Genomic DNA, 25000 nt, shown 5'->3' with positions numbered 1-25000 from the left:
CGCCCCTTTGCTCTCACGTGCACATGTATGTGCTTTTTCTCTCGCACGCCCCTTTGCTCTCACGTGCACATGTATGTGCTTTTTCTCTCGCACGCCCCTTTGCTCTCACGTGCACATGTATGTGCTTTTTCTCTCGCACGCCCCTTTGCTCTCACGTGCACATGTATGTGCTTTTTCTCTCGCACGCCCCTTTGCTCTCACGTGCACATGTATGTGCTTTTTTTCTCGCACGCCCCTTTGCTCTCACGTGCACATGTATGTGCTTTTTCTCTCGCACGCCCCTTTGCTCTCACGTGCACATGTATGTGCTTTTTCTCTCGCACGCCCCTTTGCTCTCACGTGCACATGTATGTGCTTTTTCTCTCGCACGTGCGCGCACACTCACTCTTTCCCTTCCCCCCCCAGACTGCGCGGAGGAGGAGGACGGAAAGCGCCTCGTTTGACATCAACAACATCGTGATCCCCATGTCTGTGGCAGCGTCCACTCGGCCGGAGAGGCTGCAGTACAAGGAGATTCTCACGCCCAGGTACGGACCTGTGTGCGCGTACGTGTGTCTGTGTGTGTCTGTGCGTGTCTGTGTGTGTCATTACTATACACCTCATACGCACTTACCAGAACCTCCTATACACACAGACACACGTACCCCTATACACACATGTACACCTACGTACACCTGCACGTACACCTACACCTGCACGTACACCTACACCTGCACGTACACCTACACCTGCACCTGCACGTACACCTGCACGTACACCTACACCTGCACGTACACCTACACCTGCACGTACACCTGCACGTACACCTACACCTGCACGTACACCTACACCTGCACGTACACCTGCACGTACACCTGCACGTACACCTACACCTGCACGTACACCTACACCTGCACGTACACCTACACCTGCACGTACACCTACACCTGCACGTACACCTACACCTGCACGTACACCTGCACGTACACCTACACCTGCACGTACACCTGCACGTACACCTACACCTGCACGTACACCTACACCTGCACGTACACCTACACACACCTACACCTACACACAAGTACACCTACACACACCTACACCTACACACACCTACACCTACACACACGTACACCTACACACACCTACACATACGTACACGTACACCTATAGAGAAACAAAGGACATAAAGTCCATCCACGGTGCAGCAGAAACAAATCACAGTCACATAGTAATTCATCCAATAGATCCCATATAGACTGGATAATGACAATCTTGATCCTGGGTATATAAATCCTTATATAGCTGCTCAAATATACATAATGGGAATACTGATGTGAAGTGTAATTGGATCCTATGGCTCATGAATAAGTGTCCGCCATCCTAACCGGCTTAAATCATAAAGTGGGATATATAGGGTACTGGGGAGGCACAGACGCCAAAGGTAAAGTGTCACCTTTTAACCAACCACACTCCGATAAAGCCACAGAGCATATAGGTAACACTGACAGTATGCGGCAGGACAATGCCACAGAGCATATAGGTAACACTGACAGTATGCGGCAGGACAATGCCACAGAGCATATAGGTAACACTGACAGTATGCGGCAGGACAATGCCACAGAGCATATAGGTAACACTGACAGTATGCGGCAGGACAATACCACAGAGCATATAGGTAACACTGACAGTATGCGGCAGGACAATGCCACAGAGCATATAGGTAACACTGACAGTATGCGGCAGGACAATGCCACAGAGTATAAAGGTAACACTGACAGTATGCGGCAGGACAATGCCACAGAGCATATAGGTAACACTGACAGTATGCGGCAGGACAATGCCACAGAGCATATAGGTAACACTGACAGTATGCAGCAGGACAATGCCACAGAGCATATAGGTAACACTGACAGTATGCGGCAGGACAATGCCACAGAGCATATAGGTAACACTGACAGTATGCGGCAGGACAATGCCACAGAGCATATAGGTAACACTGACAGTATGCAGCAGGACAATGCCACAGAGCATATAGGTAACACTGGCAGTATGCAGCAGGACAATGCCACAGAGCATATAGGTAACACTGACAGTATGCGGCAGGACAATGCCACAGAGCATATAGGTAACACTGACAGTATGCGGCAGGACAATGCCACAGAGCATATAGGTAACACTGACAGTATGCAGCAGGACAATGCCACAGAGCATATAGGTAACACTGACAGTATGCAGCAGGACAATGCCACAGAGCATATAGGTAACACTGACAGTATGCGGCAGGACAATGCCACAGAGCATATAGGTAACACTGACAGTATGCGGCAGGACAATGCCACAGAGCATATAGGTAACACTGACAGTATGCGGCAGGACAATACCACAGAGCATATAGGTAACACTGACAGTATGCGGCAGGACAATGCCACAGAGCATATAGGTAACACTGACAGTATGCAGCAGGACAATGCCACAGAGCATATAGGTAACACTGACAGTATGCGGCAGGACAATGCCACAGAGCATATAGGTAACACTGACAGTATGCGGCAGGACAATGCCACAGAGCATATAGGTAACACTGACAGTATGCGGCAGGACAATGCCACAGAGCATATAGGTAACACTGACAGTATGCGGCAGGACAATGCCACAGAGCATATAGGTAACACTGACAGTATGCGGCAGGACAATGCCACAGAGCATATAGGTAACACTGACAGTATGCGGCAGGACAATGCCACAGAGCATATAGGTAACACTGGCAGTATGCGGCAGGACAATGCCACAGAGCATATAGGTAACACTGACAGTATGCGGCAGGACAATGCCACAGAGCATATAGGTAACACTGACAGTATGCGGCAGGACAATGCCACAGAGCATATAGGTAACACTGACAGTATGCGGCAGGACAATGCCACAGAGCATATAGGTAACACTGACAGTATGCGGCAGGACAATGCCACAGAGCATATAGGTAACACTGACAGTATGCAGCAGGACAATGCCACAGAGCATATAGGTAACACTGGCAGTATGCGGCAGGACAATGCCACAGAGCATATAGGTAACACTGACAGTATGCGGCAGGACAATACCACAGAGCATATAGGTAACACTGACAGTATGCGGCAGGACAATGCCACAGAGCATATAGGTAACACTGACAGTATGCAGCAGGACAATGCCACAGAGCATATAGGTAACACTGACAGTATGCAGCAGGACAATGCCACAGAGCATATAGGTAACACTGGCAGTATGCGGCAGGACAATGCCACAGAGCATATAGGTAACACTGACAGTATGCGGCAGGACAATGCCACAGAGCATATAGGTAACACTGACAGTATGCGGCAGGACAATGCCACAGAGCATATAGGTAACACTGGCAGTATGCGGCAGGACAATGCCACAGAGCATATAGGTAACACTGACAGTATGCGGCAGGACAATGCCACAGAGCATATAGGTAACACTGGCAGTATGCGGCAGGACAATGCCACAGAGCATATAGGTAACACTGACAGTATGCGGCAGGACAATGCCACAGAGCATATAGGTAACACTGGCAGTATGCAGCAGGACAATGCCACAGAGCATATAGGTAACACTGATAGTATGCGGCAGGATAATGCCACAGAGCATATAGGTAACACTGACAGTATGCAGCAGGACAATGCCACAGAGCATATAGGTAACACTGACAGTATGCGGCAGGACAATGCCACAGAGCATATAGGTAACACTGACAGTATGCGGCAGGACAATGTCACAGAGCATATAGGTAACACTGACAGTATGCAGCAGGACAATGCCACAGAGCATATAGGTAACACTGACAGTATGCGGCAGGACAATGCCACAGAGCATATAGGTAACACTGACAGTATGCAGCAGGACAATGCCACAGAGCATATAGGTAACACTGACAGTATGCAGCAGGGCAATGCCACACAGCATATAGGTAACACTGACAGTATGCAGCAGGACAATGCCACACAGCATATAGGTAACACTGACAGTATGCAGCAGGACAATGCCACAGAGCATATAGGTAACACTGACAGTATGCGGCAGGACAATACCACAGAGCATATAGGTAACACTGACAGTATGCGGCAGGACAATGCCACAGAGCATATAGGTAACACTGACAGTATGCGGCAGGACAATGCCACAGAGCATATAGGTAACACTGACAGTATGCGGCAGGACAATGCCACAGAGCATATAGGTAACACTGACAGTATGCGGCAGGACAATGCCACACAGCATATAGGTAACACTGACAGTATGCGGCAGGACAATGCCACAGAGCATATAGGTAACACTGACAGTATGCGGCAGGACAATGCCACAGAGCATATAGGTAACACTGACAGTATGCAGCAGGACAATACCACAGAGCATATAGGTAACACTGACAGTATGCGGCAGGACAATGCCACAGAGCATATAGGTAACACTGACAGTATGCAGCAGGACAATACCACAGAGCATATAGGTAACACTGACAGTATGCAGCAGGACAATACCACAGAGCATATAGGTAACACTGACAGTATGCGGCAGGACAATGCCACAGAGCATATAGGTAACACTGACAGTATGCGGCAGGACAATGCCACAGAGCATATAGGTAACACTGACAGTATGCGGCAGGACAATGCCACAGAGCATATAGGTAACACTGACAGTATGCAGCAGGACAATGCCACAGAGCATATAGGTAACACTGACAGTATGCGGCAGGACAATGCCACAGAGCATATAGGTAACACTGACAGTATGCGGCAGGACAATGCCACAGAGCATATAGGTAACACTGACAGTATGCAGCAGGACAATGCCACAGAGCATATAGGTAACACTGACAGTATGCGGCAGGACAATGCCACAGAGCATATAGGTAACACTGACAGTATGCAGCAGGACAATGCCACAGAGCATATAGGTAACACTGACAGTATGCAGCAGGACAATGCCACAGAGCATATAGGTAACACTGACAGTATGCGGCAGGACAATGCCACAGAGCATATAGGTAACACTGACAGTATGCGGCAGGACAATGCCACAGAGCATATAGGTAACACTGACAGTATGCGGCAGTACAATACCACAGAGCATATAGGTAACACTGACAGTATGCGGCAGGACAATGCCACAGAGCATATAGGTAACACTGACAGTATGCAGCAGGACAATGCCACAGAGCATATAGGTAACACTGACAGTATGCGGCAGGACAATGCCACAGAGCATATAGGTAACACTGACAGTATGCGGCAGGACAATGCCACAGAGCATATAGGTAACACTGACAGTATGCGGCAGGACAATGCCACAGAGCATATAGGTAACACTGACAGTATGCGGCAGGACAATGCCACAGAGCATATAGGTAACACTGACAGTATGCAGCAGGACAATGCCACAGAGCATATAGGTAACACTGACAGTATGCGGCAGGACAATGCCACAGAGCATATAGGTAACACTGACAGTATGCAGCAGGACAATGCCACAGAGCATATAGGTAACACTGACAGTATGCAGCAGGACAATGCCACAGAGCATATAGGTAACACTGACAGTATGCAGCAGGACAATGCCACAGAGCATATAGGTAACACTGACAGTGTGCAGCAGGACAATACCACAGAGCATATAGGTAACACTGACAGTATGCGGCAGGACAATGCCACAGAGCATATAGGTAACACTGACAGTATGCGGCAGGACAATGCCACAGAGCATATAGGTAACACTGACAGTATGCGGCAGGACAATACCACAGAGCATATAGGTAACACTGACAGTATGCAGCAGGACAATGCCACAGAGCATATAGGTAACACTGACAGTATGCAGCAGGACAATGCCACAGAGCATATAGGTAACACTGACAGTATGCAGCAGGACAATACCACAGAGCATATAGGTAACACTGACAGTATGCAGCAGGACAATGCCACAGAGCATATAGGTAACACTGACAGTATGCGGCAGGACAATGCCACAGAGCATATAGGTAACACTGACAGTATGCAGCAGGACAATGCCACAGAGCATATAGGTAACACTGACAGTATGCGGCAGGACAATGCCACAGAGCATATAGGTAACACTGACAGTATGCGGCAGGACAATGCCACACAGCATATAGGTAACACTGACAGTATGCGGCAGGACAATGCCACAGAGCATATAGGTAACACTGACAGTATGCGGCAGGACAATGCCACAGAGCATATAGGTAACACTGACAGTATGCGGCAGGACAATGCCACAGAGCATATAGGTAACACTGGCAGTATGCGGCAGGACAATGCCACAGAGCATATAGGTAACACTGACAGTATGCGGCAGGACAATGCCACAGAGCATATAGGTAACACTGACAGTATGCGGCAGGACAATGCCACAGAGCATATAGGTAACACTGACAGTATGCAGCAGGACAATGCCACAGAGCATATAGGTAGCACTGACAGTATGCGGCAGGACAATACCACAGAGCATATAGGTAACACTGACAGTATGCGGCAGGACAATACCACAGAGCATATAGGTAACACTGACAGTATGCGGCAGGACAATGCCACAGAGCATATAGGTAACACTGACAGTATGCGGCAGGACAATACCACAGAGCATATAGGTAACACTGACAGTATGCGGCAGGACAATGCCACAGAGCATATAGGTAACACTGGCAGTATGCAGCAGGACAATGCCACAGAGCATATAGGTAACACTGACAGTATGCAGCAGGACAATGCCACAGAGCATATAGGTAACACTGGCAGTATGCAGCAGGACAATGCCACAGAGCATATAGGTAACACTGACAGTATGCGGCAGGACAATGCCACAGAGCATATAGGTAACACTGACAGTATGCGGCAGGACAATGTCACAGAGCATATAGGTAACACTGACAGTATGCGGCAGGAAAATGCCACAGAGCATATAGGTAACACTGGCAGTATGCGGCAGGACAATGCCACAGAGCATATAGGTAACACTGACAGTATGCGGCAGGACAATGCCACAGAGCATATAGGTAACACTGACAGTATGCAGCAGGACAATACCACAGAGCATATAGGTAACACTGACAGTATGCGGCAGGACAATGCCACAGAGCATATAGGTAACACTGACAGTATGCAGCAGGACAATGCCACAGAGCATATAGGTAACACTGACAGTATGCGGCAGGACAATGCCACAGAGCATATAGGTAACACTGACAGTATGCGGCAGGACAATGTCACAGAGCATATAGGTAACACTGACAGTATGCGGCAGGAAAATGCCACAGAGCATATAGGTAACACTGGCAGTATGCGGCAGGACAATGCCACAGAGCATATAGGTAACACTGACAGTATGCGGCAGGACAATGCCACAGAGCATATAGGTAACACTGACAGTATGCAGCAGGACAATGCCACAGAGCATATAGGTAACACTGACAGTATGCGGCAGGACAATGCCACAGAGCATATAGGTAACACTGACAGTATGCAGCAGGACAATGCCACAGAGCATATAGGTAACACTGACAGTATGCAGCAGGACAATGCCACAGAGCATATAGGTAACACTGACAGTATGCGGCAGGACAATGCCACAGAGCATATAGGTAACACTGACAGTATGCGGCAGGACAATGCCACAGAGCATATAGGTAACACTGACAGTATGCGGCAGGACAATACCACAGAGCATATAGGTAACACTGACAGTATGCGGCAGGACAATACCACAGAGCATATAGGTAACACTGACAGTATGCGGCAGGACAATGCCACAGAGCATATAGGTAACACTGTCAGTATGCGGCAGGACAATGCCACAGAGCATATAGGTAACACTGACAGTATGCGGCAGGACAATGCCACAGAGCATATAGGTAACACTGGCAGTATGCGGCAGGAAAATGCCACAGAGCATATAGGTAACACTGACAGTATGCGGCAGGACAATGCCACAGAGCATATAGGTAACACTGACAGTATGCGGCAGGACAATGCCACAGAGCATATAGGTAACACTGACAGTATGCGGCAGGACAATACCACAGAGCATATAGGTAACACTGACAGTATGCAGCAGGACAATGCCACAGAGCATATAGGTAACACTGTCAGTATGCGGCAGGACAATGCCACAGAGCATATAGGTAACACTGGCAGTATGCGGCAGGACAATGCCACAGAGCATATAGGTAACACTGACAGTATGCGGCAGGACAATACCACAGAGCATATAGGTAACACTGACAGTATGCAGCAGGACAATGCCACAGAGCATATAGGTAACACTGACAGTATGCGGCAGGACAATGTCACAGAGCATATAGGTAACACTGACAGTATGCAGCAGGACAATGCCACAGAGCATATAGGTAACACTGACAGTATGCAGCAGGACAATGCCACAGAGCATATAGGTAACACTGACAGTATGCGGCAGGACAATGCCACAGAGCATATAGGTAACACTGACAGTATGCAGCAGGACAATGCCACAGAGCATATAGGTAACACTGACAGTATGCGGCAGGACAATGCCACACAGCATATAGGTAACACTGACAGTATGCGGCAGGACAATGCCACAGAGCATATAGGTAACACTGACAGTATGCGGCAGGACAATGCCACAGAGCATATAGGTAACACTGACAGTATGCGGCAGGACAATGCCACAGAGCATATAGGTAACACTGACAGTATGCAGCAGGACAATGCCACAGAGCATATAGGTAACACTGACAGTATGCGGCAGGACAATGCCACAGAGCATATAGGTAACACTGACAGTATGCAGCAGGACAATGCCACAGAGCATATAGGTAACACTGACAGTATGCGGCAGGACAATGCCACAGAGCATATAGGTAACACTGACAGTATGCAGCAGGACAATGCCACAGAGCATATAGGTAACACTGACAGTATGCGGCAGGACAATGTCACAGAGCATATAGGTAACACTGACAGTATGCAGCAGGACAATGCCACAGAGCATATAGGTAACACTGGCAGTATGCAGCAGGACAATGCCACAGAGCATATAGGTAACACTGACAGTATGCAGCAGGACAATGCCACAGAGCATATAGGTAACACTGGCAGTATGCAGCAGGACAATGCCACAGAGCATATAGGTAACACTGACAGTATGCAGCAGGACAATGCCACAGAGCATATAGGTAACACTGACAGTATGCAGCAGGACAATGCCACAGATCATATAGGTAACACTGACAGTATGCAGCAGGACAATGCCACAGAGCATATAGGTAACACTGTCAGTATGCAGCAGGACAATGCCACAGAGCATATAGGTAACACTGACAGTATGCAGCAGGACAATGCCACAGAGCATATAGGTAACACTGACAGTATGCGGCAGGACAATGCCACAGAGCATATAGGTAACACTGACAGTATGCGGCAGGACAATGCCACAGAGCATATAGGTAACACTGACAGTATGCAGCAGGACAATACCACAGAGCATATAGGTAACACTGACAGTATGCGGCAGGACAATGCCACAGAGCATATAGGTAACACTGACAGTATGCGGCAGGACAATGCCACAGAGCATATAGGTAACACTGACAGTATGCGGCAGGACAATACCACAGAGCATATAGGTAACACTGACAGTATGCGGCAGGACAATGCCACAGAGCATATAGGTAACACTGACAGTATGCAGCAGGACAATGCCACAGAGCATATAGGTAACACTGACAGTATGCGGCAGGACAATGCCACAGAGCATATAGGTAACACTGACAGTATGCAGCAGGACAATGCCACAGAGCATATAGGTAACACTGACAGTATGCAGCAGGACAATGCCACAGAGCATATAGGTAACACTGACAGTATGCGGCAGGACAATGCCACAGAGCATATAGGTAACACTGACAGTATGCAGCAGGACAATGCCACAGAGCATATAGGTAACACTGACAGTATGCGGCAGGACAATGCCACAGAGCATATAGGTAACACTGACAGTATGCAGCAGGACAATGCCACAGAGCATATAGGTAACACTGACAGTATGCGGCAGGACAATGCCACAGAGCATATAGGTAACACTGACAGTATGCAGCAGGACAATGCCACAGAGCATATAGGTAACACTGACAGTATGCAGCAGGACAATGCCACAGAGCATATAGGTAACACTGACAGTATGCGGCAGGACAATACCACAGAGCATATAGGTAACACTGACCGTATGCGGCAGGACAATGCCACAGAGCATATAGGTAACACTGTCAGTATGCGGCAGGACAATGCCACAGAGCATATAGGTAACACTGGCAGTATGCGGCAGGACAATGCCACAGAGCATATAGGTAACACTGACAGTATGCGGCAGGACAATGCCACAGAGCATATAGGTAACACTGGCAGTATGCGGCAGGACAATGCCACAGAGCATATAGGTAACACTGACAGTATGCGGCAGGACAATGCCACAGAGCATATAGGTAACACTGACAGTATGCGGCAGGACAATACCACAGAGCATATAGGTAACACTGACAGTATGCAGCAGGACAATGCCACAGAGCATATAGGTAACACTGTCAGTATGCGGCAGGACAATGCCACAGAGCATATAGGTAACACTGGCAGTATGCGGCAGGACAATGCCACAGAGCATATAGGTAACACTGACAGTATGCGGCAGGACAATACCACAGAGCATATAGGTAACACTGACAGTATGCAGCAGGACAATGCCACAGAGCATATAGGTAACACTGACAGTATGCGGCAGGACAATGTCACAGAGCATATAGGTAACACTGACAGTATGCAGCAGGACAATGCCACAGAGCATATAGGTAACACTGACAGTATGCGGCAGGACAATGCCACAGAGCATATAGGTAACACTGACAGTATGCAGCAGGACAATGCCACAGAGCATATAGGTAACACTGACAGTATGCGGCAGGACAATGCCACAGAGCATATAGGTAACACTGACAGTATGCAGCAGGACAATGCCACAGAGCATATAGGTAACACTGACAGTATGCGGCAGGACAATGCCACACAGCATATAGGTAACACTGACAGTATGCGGCAGGACAATGCCACAGAGCATATAGGTAACACTGACAGTATGCGGCAGGACAATGCCACAGAGCATATAGGTAACACTGACAGTATGCAGCAGGACAATGCCACAGAGCATATAGGTAACACTGACAGTATGCGGCAGGACAATGCCACAGAGCATATAGGTAACACTGACAGTATGCAGCAGGACAATGCCACAGAGCATATAGGTAACACTGACAGTATGCGGCAGGACAATGTCACAGAGCATATAGGTAACACTGACAGTATGCGGCAGGACAATGCCACAGAGCATATAGGTAACACTGGCAGTATGCAGCAGGACAATGCCACAGAGCATATAGGTAACACTGACAGTATGCGGCAGGACAATGCCACACAGCATATAGGTAACACTGACAGTATGCGGCAGGACAATGCCACAGAGCATATAGGTAACACTGACAGTATGCGGCAGGACAATGCCACAGAGCATATAGGTAACACTGACAGTATGCGGCAGGACAATGCCACAGAGCATATAGGTAACACTGACAGTATGCGGCAGGACAATGCCACAGAGCATATAGGTAACACTGACAGTATGCGGCAGGACAATGCCACAGAGCATATAGGTAACACTGACAGTATGCGGCAGGACAATGTCACAGAGCATATAGGTAACACTGACAGTATGCGGCAGGACAATGCCACAGAGCATATAGGTAACACTGGCAGTATGCAGCAGGACAATGCCACAGAGCATATAGGTAACACTGACAGTATGCAGCAGGACAATGCCACAGAGCATATAGGTAACACTGGCAGTATGCGGCAGGACAATGCCACAGAGCATATAGGTAACACTGACAGTATGCAGCAGGACAATGCCACAGAGCATATAGGTAACACTGACAGTATGCGGCAGGACAATGCCACAGAGCATATAGGTAACACTGACAGTATGCGGCAGGACAATGCCACAGAGCATATAGGTAACACTGACAGTATGCGGCAGGACAATGCCACAGAGCATATAGGTAACACTGACAGTATGCGGCAGGACAATGCCACAGAGCATATAGGTAACACTGACAGTATGCGGCAGGACAATGCCAGGGTACACTCACTGTTGTAGGAAGTAACCGTGAGCAGCAGGAAGTCGGTGTCCGCGCGTCCAACGTGATAGGAGATCAGCAGCAGGAAAACCTCCAGGGAGGAAAGTGCCGCACTGCGCGGGGTTCCTGCGTTTTGTCCCTGCGCAGTGCTCCACTTTCCTCCCTACACGTACACCAACACCTACACACACGCACACCTACACACACGTACACCTACACACACGCACACCTACACACACGTACACACACGCACACCTACACACACGTACACACACGCACACCTACACACACGCACACCAACACCTACACACACGCACACCTACACACACGCACACCTACACACACGCACACCTACACACACGCACACCTACACACACGTACACACACGCACACCTACACACACGCACACCAACACCTACACACACGCACACCTACACACACGTACACCTACACACACGTACACCTACACACACGCACACCTACACACACGTACACCTACACACACGCACACCAACACCTACGCACACGCACACCTACACACACGTACACCTACACACACGTACACCTACACACACGCACACCTACACACACGCACACCAACACCTACACACACGCACACCTACACACACGCACACCAACACCTACACACACGCACACCTACACACACGTACACCTACACACACGCACACCTACACACACGCACACCTACACACACGCACACCTACACACACGCACACCTACACACACGCACACCTACACACACGCACACCAACACCTACGCACACGCACACCTACACACACGTACACCTACACACACGCACACCTACACACACGTACACCTACACACACGCACACCAACACCTACGCACACGCACACCTACACACACGTACACCTACACACACGCACACCTACACACACGCACACCAACACCTACACACACGCACACCTACACACACGCACACCAACACCTACACACACGCACACCTACACACACGTACACCTACACACACGCACACCAACACCTACACACACGTACACCAACACCTACGCACACGTACACCAACACCTACACACACATACACCTACGCACACGTACACCTACACACACGCACACCTACACACACGTACACCTACGCACACGTACACCTACACACACGCACACCTACACACACGCACACCTACACCTACACACACGTACACCTACACACACGTACACCTACACACACGCACACCTACACACACGTACACCTACACACACGCACACCTACACCTACACACACGTACACCTACACACACGCACACCTACACACACGTACACCTACACACACCAACACCTACACACACGTACACCTACACACACCAACACCTACACACACGCACACCTACACACACGCACACCAACACCTACACACACGCACACCTACACACACGTACACCTACACACACGTACACCTACACACACGCACACCAACACCTACACACACGTACACCAACACCTACGCACACGTACACCAACACCTACACACACATACACCTACGCACACGTACACCTACACACACGCACACCTACACACACGTACACCTACGCACACGTACACCTACACACACGCACACCTACACACACGCACACCTACACCTACACACACGTACACCTACACACACGCACACCTACACACACGTACACCTACACACACGCACACCTACACCTACACACACGTATACCAACACCTACACACACACACACCTACACACACCAACACCTACACACACACCAACACCTACACACACACCAACACCTACACACACGCACACCTACACACACGCACACCTACACACACGCACACCAACACCTACACACACGTACACCAACACCTACGCACACGTACACCTATACACATGCACACCTACACACACGTACACCTACACACACGCACACCTACACACACGTACACCAACACCTACACACACACCAACACCTACACACACGCACACCTACACACACGCACACCAACACCTACACACACGTACACCTACGCACACGTACACCTATACACACGCACACCTACACACACGTACACCTACACACACGCACACCTACACACACGCACACCTACACACACGCACACCTACACACGCACACCTACACACGCACACCTACACACACGTACACCTACACACACGCACACCTACACACACGTACACCTACACACACGCACACCTACACACACGCACACCAACACCTACCACACGTACACCAACACCTACGCACACGTACACCTATACACACGCACACCTACACACACGTACACCTACACACACGCACACCTACACACACGTACACCAACACCTACACACACACCAACACCTACACACACGCACACCTACACACACGCACACCAACACCTACACACACGTACACCAACACCTACGCACACGTACACCTATACACACGCACACCTACACACACGTACACCTACACACACGCACACCTACACACACGCACACCTACACACGCACACCTACACACACGTACACCTACACACACGCACACCTACACACACGTACACCTACACACACGCACACCAACACCTACACACACGTACACCAACACCTACGCACACGTACACCTACACACACGCACACCTACACACACGTACACCTACACACACGCACACCTACACCTACACACACGCACACCTACACCTACACACACGTACACCAACACCTACACACACGCACACGTACACCTACGCACACGTACACCTACACACACACACACACACACACGCACACCTACGCACACCAACACCTACACACACGTACACCTACACACACGCACACCTACACCTACACACACGTACACCAACACCTACACACACGTACACCAACACCTACACACACGCACACCTACGCACACGTACACCTACGCACACGCACACCTACACACACGTACAACTACACACACGTACACCAACACCTACACACACGTACACCAACACCTACACACACGTACACCAACACCTACACACACGTACACCAACACCTACACACACGCACACCAACACCTACACACACGCACACCAACACCTACACACACGCACACCAACACCTACACACACGTACACCAACACCTACACACACGTACACCAACACCTACACACACGCACACCTTCGCATACGTACACCTACACACACGCACACCTACACACACGTACACCAACACCTACGCACACGTACACCAACACCTACACACACATACACCTACGCACACGTACACCTACACACACGCACACCTACACACACGTACACCTACGCACACGTACACCTACACACACGCACACCTACACACACGCACACCTACACCTACACACACGTACACCTACACACACGCACACCTACACACACGTACACCTACACACACGCACACCTACACCTACACACACGTATACCAACACCTACACACACGCACACCTACACACACCAACACCTACACACACACCAACACCTACACACACACCAACACCTACACACACGCACACCTACACACACGCACACCTACACACACGCACACCAACACCTACACACACGTACACCAACACCTACGCACACGTACACCTATACACACGCACACCTACACACACGTACACCTACACACACGCACACCTACACACACGTACACCAACACCTACACACACACCAACACCTACACACACGCACACCTACACACACGCACACCAACACCTACACACACGTACACCTACGCACACGTACACCTATACACACGCACACCTACACACACGTACACCTACACACACGCACACCTACACACACGCACACCTACACACACGCACACCTACACACGCACACCTACACACGCACACCTACACACACACACCTACACACACGCACACCTACACACACGTACACCTACACACACGCACACCTACACACACGCACACCAACACCTACCACACGTACACCAACACCTACGCACACGTACACCTATACACACGCACACCTACACACACGTACACCTACACACACGCACACCTACACACACGTACACCAACACCTACACACACACCAACACCTACACACACGCACACCTACACACACGCACACCAACACCTACACACACGTACACCAACACCTACGCACACGTACACCTATACACACGCACACCTACACACACGTACACCTACACACACGCACACCTACACACACGCACACCTACACACGCACACCTACACACACGTACACCTACACACACGCACACCTACACACACGTACACCTACACACACGCACACCAACACCTACACACACGTACACCAACACCTACGCACACGTACACCTACACACACGCACACCTACACACACGTACACCTACACACACGCACACCTACACCTACACACACGCACACCTACACCTACACACACGTACACCAACACCTACACACACGCACACGTACACCTACGCACACGTACACCTACACACACACACACACACGCACACCTACGCACACCAACACCTACACACACGTACACCTACACACACGCACACCTACACCTACACACACGTACACCAACACCTACACACACGTACACCAACACCTACACACACGCACACCTACGCACACGTACACCTACGCACACGCACACCTACACACACGTACAACTACACACACGTACACCAACACCTACACACACGTACACCAACACCTACACACACGTACACCAACACCTACACACACGTACACCAACACCTACACACACGCACACCAACACCTACACACACGCACACCAACACCTACACACACGCACACCAACACCTACACACACGTACACCAACACCTACACACACGTACACCAACACCTACACACACGCACACCTTCGCATACGTACACCTACACACACGCACACCTACACACACGTACACCAACACCTACACACACGTAGACCAACACCTACACACATGTACACCAACACCTACGCACACGTACACCTACGCACACGTACACCTACGCACACGCACACCTACACACACGTACAACTACACACACGTACACCAACACCTACACACACGTACACCAACACCTACACACACGTACACCAACACCTACACACACGTACACCAACACCTACACACACGCACACCAACACCTACACACACGCACACCAACACCTACACACACGTACACCAACACCTACACACACGTACACCAACACCTACACACACGCACACCTTCGCATACGTACACCTACACACACGCACACCTACACACACGTACACCAACACCTACACACACGTAGACCAACACCTACACACACGTACACCAACACCTACGCACACGTACACCTACGCACACGTACACCTACGCACACGTACACCTACGCACACGTACACCTACGCACACGTACACCTACGCACACGTACACCTACGCACACGTACACCTACGCACACGTACACCTACGCACACGTACACCAACACCTACACACACGTACACCAACACCTACACACACGTACACCAACACCTACGCACACGTACACCTACGCACACGTACACCTACGCACACGTACACCTACGCACACGTACACCTACGCATACCTACACGTACGTACACACACGTACACCTACATACACGTACACCTACGCACACGTACACGTACGTACACCTACACCTACGTATACGTACACGTACACCTACACACACGTACACCTACACACACGTACACGTACACCTACACACACGTACACCAACACCTACACCTACACACACGTACACCTACACACACCTACACCTACGTACACGTACACGTACACACTCACGCACGTACACCTGCACACCTACACCCACGTACAACTACCTGCACACACCTGCACACGTACACCTACGCACGCACACACACGTAAACCTACTGTCTGCGCGTCTCTGTCTGCGCGTCTGTGTGTCTACGCGTTTGTGTATATATATGGTGTGTGTGTGTATGTATATGTGTATATATATGTAACCCCTCGCTGCTCTCTGCTCCTGCAGTTGGCGGGTCGTGCATATAACGCCGCTGTCTGGCTGTGAGGAGGCACCTGAGGAGGTAAGGGACCCCCTGAGGGCTCATGGGGAGCGGGGGAGACTGGGGACGGGTTGTATTAGGGATCTGGGCAAATGCAGCCAGTAAGAAACAGGGAAATATGTCGTGTTAATCTGATTGTGTCTATCAATCTATCAATCTCCATCTTCTCTTCTCTTTTCTCCCCCTCCTCTCTTTCCTCCCCCTCCTCCCTCTCTCTCCTCTCTCCCCCCTCCTCCCTCTGTATCCCCATCCTCCCTCCCCCTTCTCCCTCTCTATCCCCCTCCCCCTTCACCCTCTCTCTTCCCTCTTCCTCTTCCCCTCTCTCTCCCCCTTCTCCCTCTCTCTCCCCCTTCTCTCTCTCTCCCCCTTCTCTCTCTCTCTCCCCCTTCTCTCTCTCTCTCCCCCTTCTCTCTCCTTCTCCCTCCCTCTCCCCCTCCTCCCTCCCTCTCCCCCTGTCTCTCTTCTCCCCCCTCTCTATCCCCTTCCCGCTTCTCCCTCTCTCTCCCCATTCTCCCTCTCTCTCCCCCTCCTCCCTCTCTCCTCCCCCCTGACTGACGGTGCTCCCCCTCCAGTTAGAGGATCTGTCCGACGCTGCGTTCTGCGCTCTGCACACCGCGTGTGAGGAGACGGAGCGATTGAGATGGGTCAGCAGTCCCAGCGCCGCCCTGCAGCGCCGCGGGAGCAGGTAAGATGGCGGCCCCCGACCGCACGATGCCCACGGGATATATACGTGTAGCGTACATATGAGGCTTAGCGCCCCCCTCTCTGCTATTCCCCCCTCTCTGCTATTCCCCCCGCGCCCCCCTCTCTGCTATTCCCCCCGCGCCCCCCTCTCTGCTATTCCCCCGCGCCCCCCTCTCTGCTATTCCCCCCGCGCCCCTCTCTCTGCTATCCCCCCCGCGCCCCCCTCTCTGCTATTCCCCCCGCGCCCCCCTCTCTGCTATTCCCCCCGCGCCCCTCTCTGCTATTCCCCCCGCGCCCCTCTCTGCTATTCCCCCCGCGCCCCCCTCTCTGCTATTCCCCCCGCGCCCCCCTCTCTGCTATTCCCCCCGCGCCCCCCTCTCTGCTCTTCCCCCCGCGCCCCCCTCTCTGCTATTCCCCCCGCGCCCCCCTCTCTGCTATTCCCCCCGCGCCCCCCTCTCTGCTATTCCCCCCGCGCCCCCCTCTCTGCTATTCCCCCCGCGCCCCCCTCTCTGCTATTCCCCCCGCGCCCCCTCTCTGCTATTCCCCCCGCGCCCCTCTCTGCTATTCCCCCCGCGCCCCTCTCTCTGCTATTCCCCCCGCGCCCCTCTCTCTGCTATTCCCCCCACGCCCCCTCTCTGCTATTCCCCCCGCGCCCCCCTCTCTGCTATCCCCCCCGCGCCCCCCTCTCTGCTATCCCCCCCGCGCCCCCCTCTCTGCTATTCCCCCCGCGCCCCCTTCTCTGCTATTCCCCCCGCGCCCCCTTCTCTGCTATTCCCCCCGCGCCCCCCTCTCTGCTATTCCCCCCGCGCCCCTCTCTCTGCTATCCCCCCGCGCCCCTCTCTCTGCTATCCCCCCGCGCCCCCCTCTCTGCTATTCCCCCCGCGCCCCCCTCTCTGCTATTCCCCCCGCGCCCCTCTCTCTGCTATCCCAACCGCGCCCCCCTCTCTGCTATTCCCCCCGCGCCCCCCCTCTGCTATTTCCCCCGCGCCCCCCTCTCTGCTATTTCCCCCGCGCCCCCCTCTCTGCTATTCCCCTCACGCCCCTCTCTCTGCTATTCCCCCCGCGCGCCCCTCTCTCTGCTATTCCCCCCGCGCCCCTCTCTCTGCTATTTCCCCCGCGCCCCCACTCTGCTATTCCCCCCGCGCCCCTCTCTGCTATTCCCCCCGCGCCCCCACTCTGCTATTCCCCCCCGCGCCCCCCTCTCTGCTATTTCCCCCGCGCCCCCTCTCTGCTATTCCCCCCGCGCCCCCCTCTGCTATTTCCCCCGCGCCCCCCTCTCTGCTATTCCCCCCGCGCCCCCTCTCTGCTATTCCCCCCGCGCCCCCCTCTCTGCTATTCCCCCCGCGCCCCCCTCTCTGCTATTCCCCCCGCGCCCCCCTCTCTGCTATTCCCCCCGCGCGCCCCTCTCTGCTATTCCCCCCGCGCGCCCCTCTCTGCTATTCCCCCCGCGCCCCCCTCTCTGCTATTCCCCCCGCGCCCCCCTCTCTGCTATTTCCCCCGCGCCCCCCTCTGCTATTTCCCCCGCGCCCCCCTCTGCGCTATTCCCCCCGCGCCCCCCTCTCTGCTATTCCCCCCGCGCCCCTCTCTCTGCTATTACCCCCGCGCCCCCCTCTCTGCTATTCCCCCCGCGCCCCTCTCTCTGCTATTCCCCCCGCGCCCCCCTCTCTGCTATTCCCCCCGCGCCCCTCTCTCTGCTATTCCCCCCGCGCCCCTCTCTGCTATTTCCCCCCGCGCCCCTCTCTCTGCTATTCCCCCCGCGCCCCTCTCTCTGCTATTCCCCCAGCGCCCCTCTCTGCTATTCCCCCCGCGCCCCCCTCTCTGCTATTCCCCCCGCGCCCCCCTCTCTGCTATTCCCCCCGCGCCCCCCTCTCTGCTATTCCCCCCGCGCGCCCCTCTCTGCTATTCCCCCCGCGCCCCCCTCTCTGCTATTCCCCCCGCGCCCCCCTCTCTGCTATTCCCCCCGCGCCCCTCTCTGCTATTCCCCCCGCGCCCCCCTCTCTGCTATTTCCCCCGCGCCCCCCTCTCTTCTTTTCCCCCCCCGCGCCCCCCCTCTCTGCTATTCACCCCGCGCCCCTCTCTGCTATTCCCCCCGCGCCCCCCTCTCTGCTATTTCCCCCGCGCCCCCCTCTCTTCTTTTCCCCCCCCGCGCCCCCCTCTCTGCTATTCACCCCGCGCCCCTCTCTGCTATTCCCCCCGCGCCCCTCTCTCTGCTCTTCCACTTGCCCAAGTTACTGCCTCCCCCTCTCCTATTCACTCCCCCCTCCATGTCACTGCCCCCCCTCTCCTATTCACTCCCCCCTCCATGTCACTGCCTCCCCCTCTCCTATTCACTCCCCCCTCCATGTCACTGCCTCCCCCTCTCCATGTCACTGCCTCCCCCTCTCCATGTCACTGCCTCCCCCTCTCCATGTCACTGCCCCCCCTCTCCATGTCACTGCCTCCCCCTCTCCATGTCACTGCCCCCCCCTCTCCATATCACTGCCCCCCCTCTCCTATTCACTCCCCCCTCCATGTCACTGCCTCCCCCTCTCCTATTCACTCCCCCCTCCTGTCACTGCCTCCCCCTCTCCTATTCACTCCCCCCTCCATGTCACTGCCTCCCCCTCTCCATGTCACTGCCTCCCCCTCTCCATGTCACTGCCTCCCCCTCTCCATGTCACTGCCCCCCCTCTCCATGTCACTGCCCCCCCTCTCCATGTCACTGCCTCCCCCTCTCCATGTCACTGCCCCCCCCTCTCCATATCACTGCCCCCCCTCTCCATGTCACTGCCTCCCCCTCTCCGTGTCACTGCCTCCCCCTCTCCATGTCACTGCCTCCCCCCCTCTCCGTGTCACTGCCTCCCCCCTCTCCGTGTCACTGCCTCCCCCCCTCTCCGTGTCACTGCCTCCCCCTCTCCGTGTCACTGCCTCCCCCTCTCCATTTCACTGCCCCCCCCTCTCCGTGTCACTGCCTCCCCCTCTCCATTTCACTGCCCCCCCTCTCCGTGTCACTGCCTCCCCCCTCTCCGTGTCGCCTCCCCCTCTCCGTGTCACTGCCCCCCCTCTCCGTGTCACTGCCCCCCCTCTCCGTGTCACTGCCCCCCCTCTCCGTGTCACTGCCCCCCCTCTCCGTGTCACTGCCCCCCCTCTCCGTGTCACTGCCCCCCCTCTCCGTGTCACTGCCCCCCCTCTCCGTGTCACTGCCCCCCCTCTCCGTGTCACTGCCCCCCCTCTCCGTGTCACTGCCTCCCCCTCTCCGTGTCACTGCCCCCCCTCTCCGTGTCACTGCCCCCCCTCTCCGTGTCACTGCGCCCCCCCTCTCCGTGTCGCCGCCCCCCCCCCCTCTCCGTGTCACTGCCCCCCCTCTCCGTGTCACTGCCCCCCCTCTCCGTGTCATTGCCCCCCCCTCTCCTATTCGCCTCCCCCTCTCCTATTCGCCCCCCCTCTCCGTGTCACCTCCCCCTCTCCGTGTCGCCGCCCCCCCCTCTCCGTGTCACTGCCCCCCTCTCCGTGTCACTGCCCCCTCTCTCCGTGTCATTGCCCCCCCCCTCTCCTATTCGCCTCCCCCTCTCCTATTCGCCTCCCCCTCTCCTATTCGCCCCCCCTCTCCGTGTCACCTCCCCCTCTCCGTGTCACTGCCTCCCCTCCTCTCCGTGTCGCCTCCCCCTCTCCATGTCACTGCCTCCCCCCTCTCCGTGTCACTGCCCCCCCCTCTCCGTGTCACTGCCCCCCCTCTCCGTGTCACTGCCCCCCCTCTCCGTGTCACTGCCCCCCCTCTCCGTGTCACTGCCCCCCCCCTCTCCGTGTCACTGCCCCCCCCTCTCCGTGTCGCCTCCCCCTCTCCGTGTCACTGCCCCCCCTCTCCGTGTCACTGCCCCCCCTCTCCTATTCGCCTCCCCCTCTCCTATTCGCCTCCCCCTCTCCGTGTCACTGCCCCCCTCTCCGTGTCACTGCCCCCCCTCTCCGTGTCACTGCCCCCCTCTCTGTGTCACTGCCCCCCTCTCCGTGTCACTGCCCCCCCTCTCCGTGTCACTGCCCCCCCTCTCCGTGTCACTGCCCCCCCTCTCCGTGTCACTGCCCCCCCTCTCCGTGTCACTGCCCCCCCTCTCCGTGTCACTGCCCCCCTCTCCGTGTCACTGCCCCCCCTCTCCGTGTCACTGCCCCCCCTCTCCGTGTCACTGCCCCCCCTCTCCGTGTCACTGCCCCCCCCTCTCCGTGTCACTGCCCCCCCTCTCCGTGTCACTGCCCCCCCCTCTCCGTGTCACTGCCCCCCCTCTCCGTGTCACTGCCCCCCCTCTCCTATTCGCCTCCCCCTCTCCGTGTCACCGCCTCCCCCTCTCCGTGTCGCCTCCCCCTCTCCGTGTCACTGCCCCCCCTCTCCGTGTCACTGCCCCCCCTCTCCGTGTCACTGCCCCCCCTCTCCGTGTCACTGCCCCCCCTCTCCTATTCGCCTCCCCCTCTCCGTGTCACTGCCCCCCCTCTCCGTGTCACTGCCCCCCCTCTCCGTGTCACTGCCCCCCCCTCTCCTATTCGCCTCCCCCTCTCCGTGTCACTGCCCCCCCCTCACACTTTGTCATTCCGCAGGTCTCACCGCTCATCTGACGGCTGTATCACCCCCCAACCTCCGGGCGGCGCCCCACACCTCACCCCCCAGCCGCCCTCCCCTGACAGCTGGTACCCCCTGCCGGACTTCTTATTCCCTCCTTCCCCGCTGAGCCCGGACACCCTCTCCGCGCCCCCCACGCCCGCCTCTCGAGATGACCCCTGGCTTCCGTCCGAGGAAACCCGGAGCACAGTGTCCGAGTCCGAACCGGAGCCGGCGGTGAGTGGTCAACGTCCCCCTCCCCCTATATCCCCCCATATCCCCCTATATCCCCCTATATCCCCCCATATCCCCCTATATCACACGTCTATTCTGCACGTGAGGTTAGCAAAACTCTGAACACGTGAAGAAGAGACCTGTGAGGTTTTAAGTGATTCTCTGTATATAATATCATTGAAGACACTGATTTCTCCTCACTTTCTCTCCTTCCTCTCCCTTTCTCTCCTCGCCCCCCCTTCTCTCCTTCCTCCCCCCCTTTCTCTCCTTCCTCCCCCCCTTTCTCTCCTTCCTCCCCCCTTCTCTCCTTCCTCCCCCCTTTTTTCCCCCCTTTCTCTCCTTTTCCCCCCCCTTTCTCTTTTTTTCCCCCTTTCTCTCCTTCCTCCCCCTTTCTCTCCTTCCTCCCCCTTTCTCTCCTTCCCCCCCTTTCTCTCCTTCATCCCCCCTTTCTCCTTCCTCCTTTCTCTCCTTCCTCCCCCTTTCTCTCCTTCCTCCCCCTTTCTCTCCTTCCCCCCTTTCTCTCCTTCATCCCCCCTTTCTCTCCTTCCTTAACCCCCTTCTCTCCTTCCTCCCCCTTTCTCTCCTTCCTCCCCCTTTCTCTCCTTCCTTCCCCCTTCTCTCCTTTTCCCCCCTTTTCTCTTCTTTTTCCCCCCTTTCTCTCCTTTTCCCCTCCTGTCTCTCCCTCTCCCCCCTCCCCTTTCTCTCCTTCTCCCCCCCCTCCCCTTTCTCTCCTTCCTCCCCCCCCCTCCCCTTTCTCTCCTCTCTTTTTCCTCACCCCCCCCCCCCCCCCACACGCAGGTGGTGCAGCCCTGGGAGAGGCGATACTTCCCCCTGCCCTACAACCCCAAAACGGAAGGTGACGGTCCCTGGGATCCGAGGGATCGAGGAGGTCCGCGCCCCCCGCGCAGAGCGTCCTGCAGCTCAAAAACCGCCAAAGAAGCCGACGGCCCCCCCTCCTCCCAGCCGGCCCCCGACCCCCCTCCAAACCGCGGCCCCTGCACCGATAGGGGGGCGGGGGGCGTCAAAATAAACCAACGGGAATTAACCGGAACACAAAAAAAGAGACTATTTGGCCTAAAAAGAGAGGAAAGTGCTGTTTGATATTCAAACTTTCTCCTGACCGAGCGAGGGCAATTTCACAGTTTTTAGTGAATTTAAAGAGTTTAGAAACGTATAATTTTTTCTTCACACACGCCCCCTGTCTCCCCCCCCCCCCCCCGCCC

The 25000-nt window shown here is 54.3% G+C and overlaps 1 protein-coding gene across 1 annotated transcript in view; it reads left to right on the top strand.

The window, feature by feature from the left end:
• The window catches only part of LOC142483172 (KAT8 regulatory NSL complex subunit 1-like), a 25981-nt gene extending 987 nt beyond the window's left edge, over nt 1-24994 (top strand). The window contains exons 2-6 of the mRNA XM_075583240.1: nt 406-527; nt 18262-18316; nt 18868-18980; nt 23543-23780; nt 24576-24994. Of these exons, the coding sequence (XP_075439355.1) occupies nt 406-527; nt 18262-18316; nt 18868-18980; nt 23543-23780; nt 24576-24878 (831 nt within the window). The 3' untranslated portion in view covers nt 24879-24994. The remainder of the gene's footprint in view (nt 1-405; nt 528-18261; nt 18317-18867; nt 18981-23542; nt 23781-24575) is intronic.
• The last annotated feature ends 6 nt before the right edge of the window (nt 24995-25000 follow it).

Source organism: Ascaphus truei, unplaced genomic scaffold (assembly GCF_040206685.1).
Source record: "Ascaphus truei isolate aAscTru1 unplaced genomic scaffold, aAscTru1.hap1 HAP1_SCAFFOLD_3042, whole genome shotgun sequence".
NCBI classification, from domain to species: domain Eukaryota; kingdom Metazoa; phylum Chordata; class Amphibia; order Anura; family Ascaphidae; genus Ascaphus; species Ascaphus truei.
Note: the sequence above shows the minus strand (reverse complement) of the source record. Positions and strands in the feature narration are given on the sequence as shown.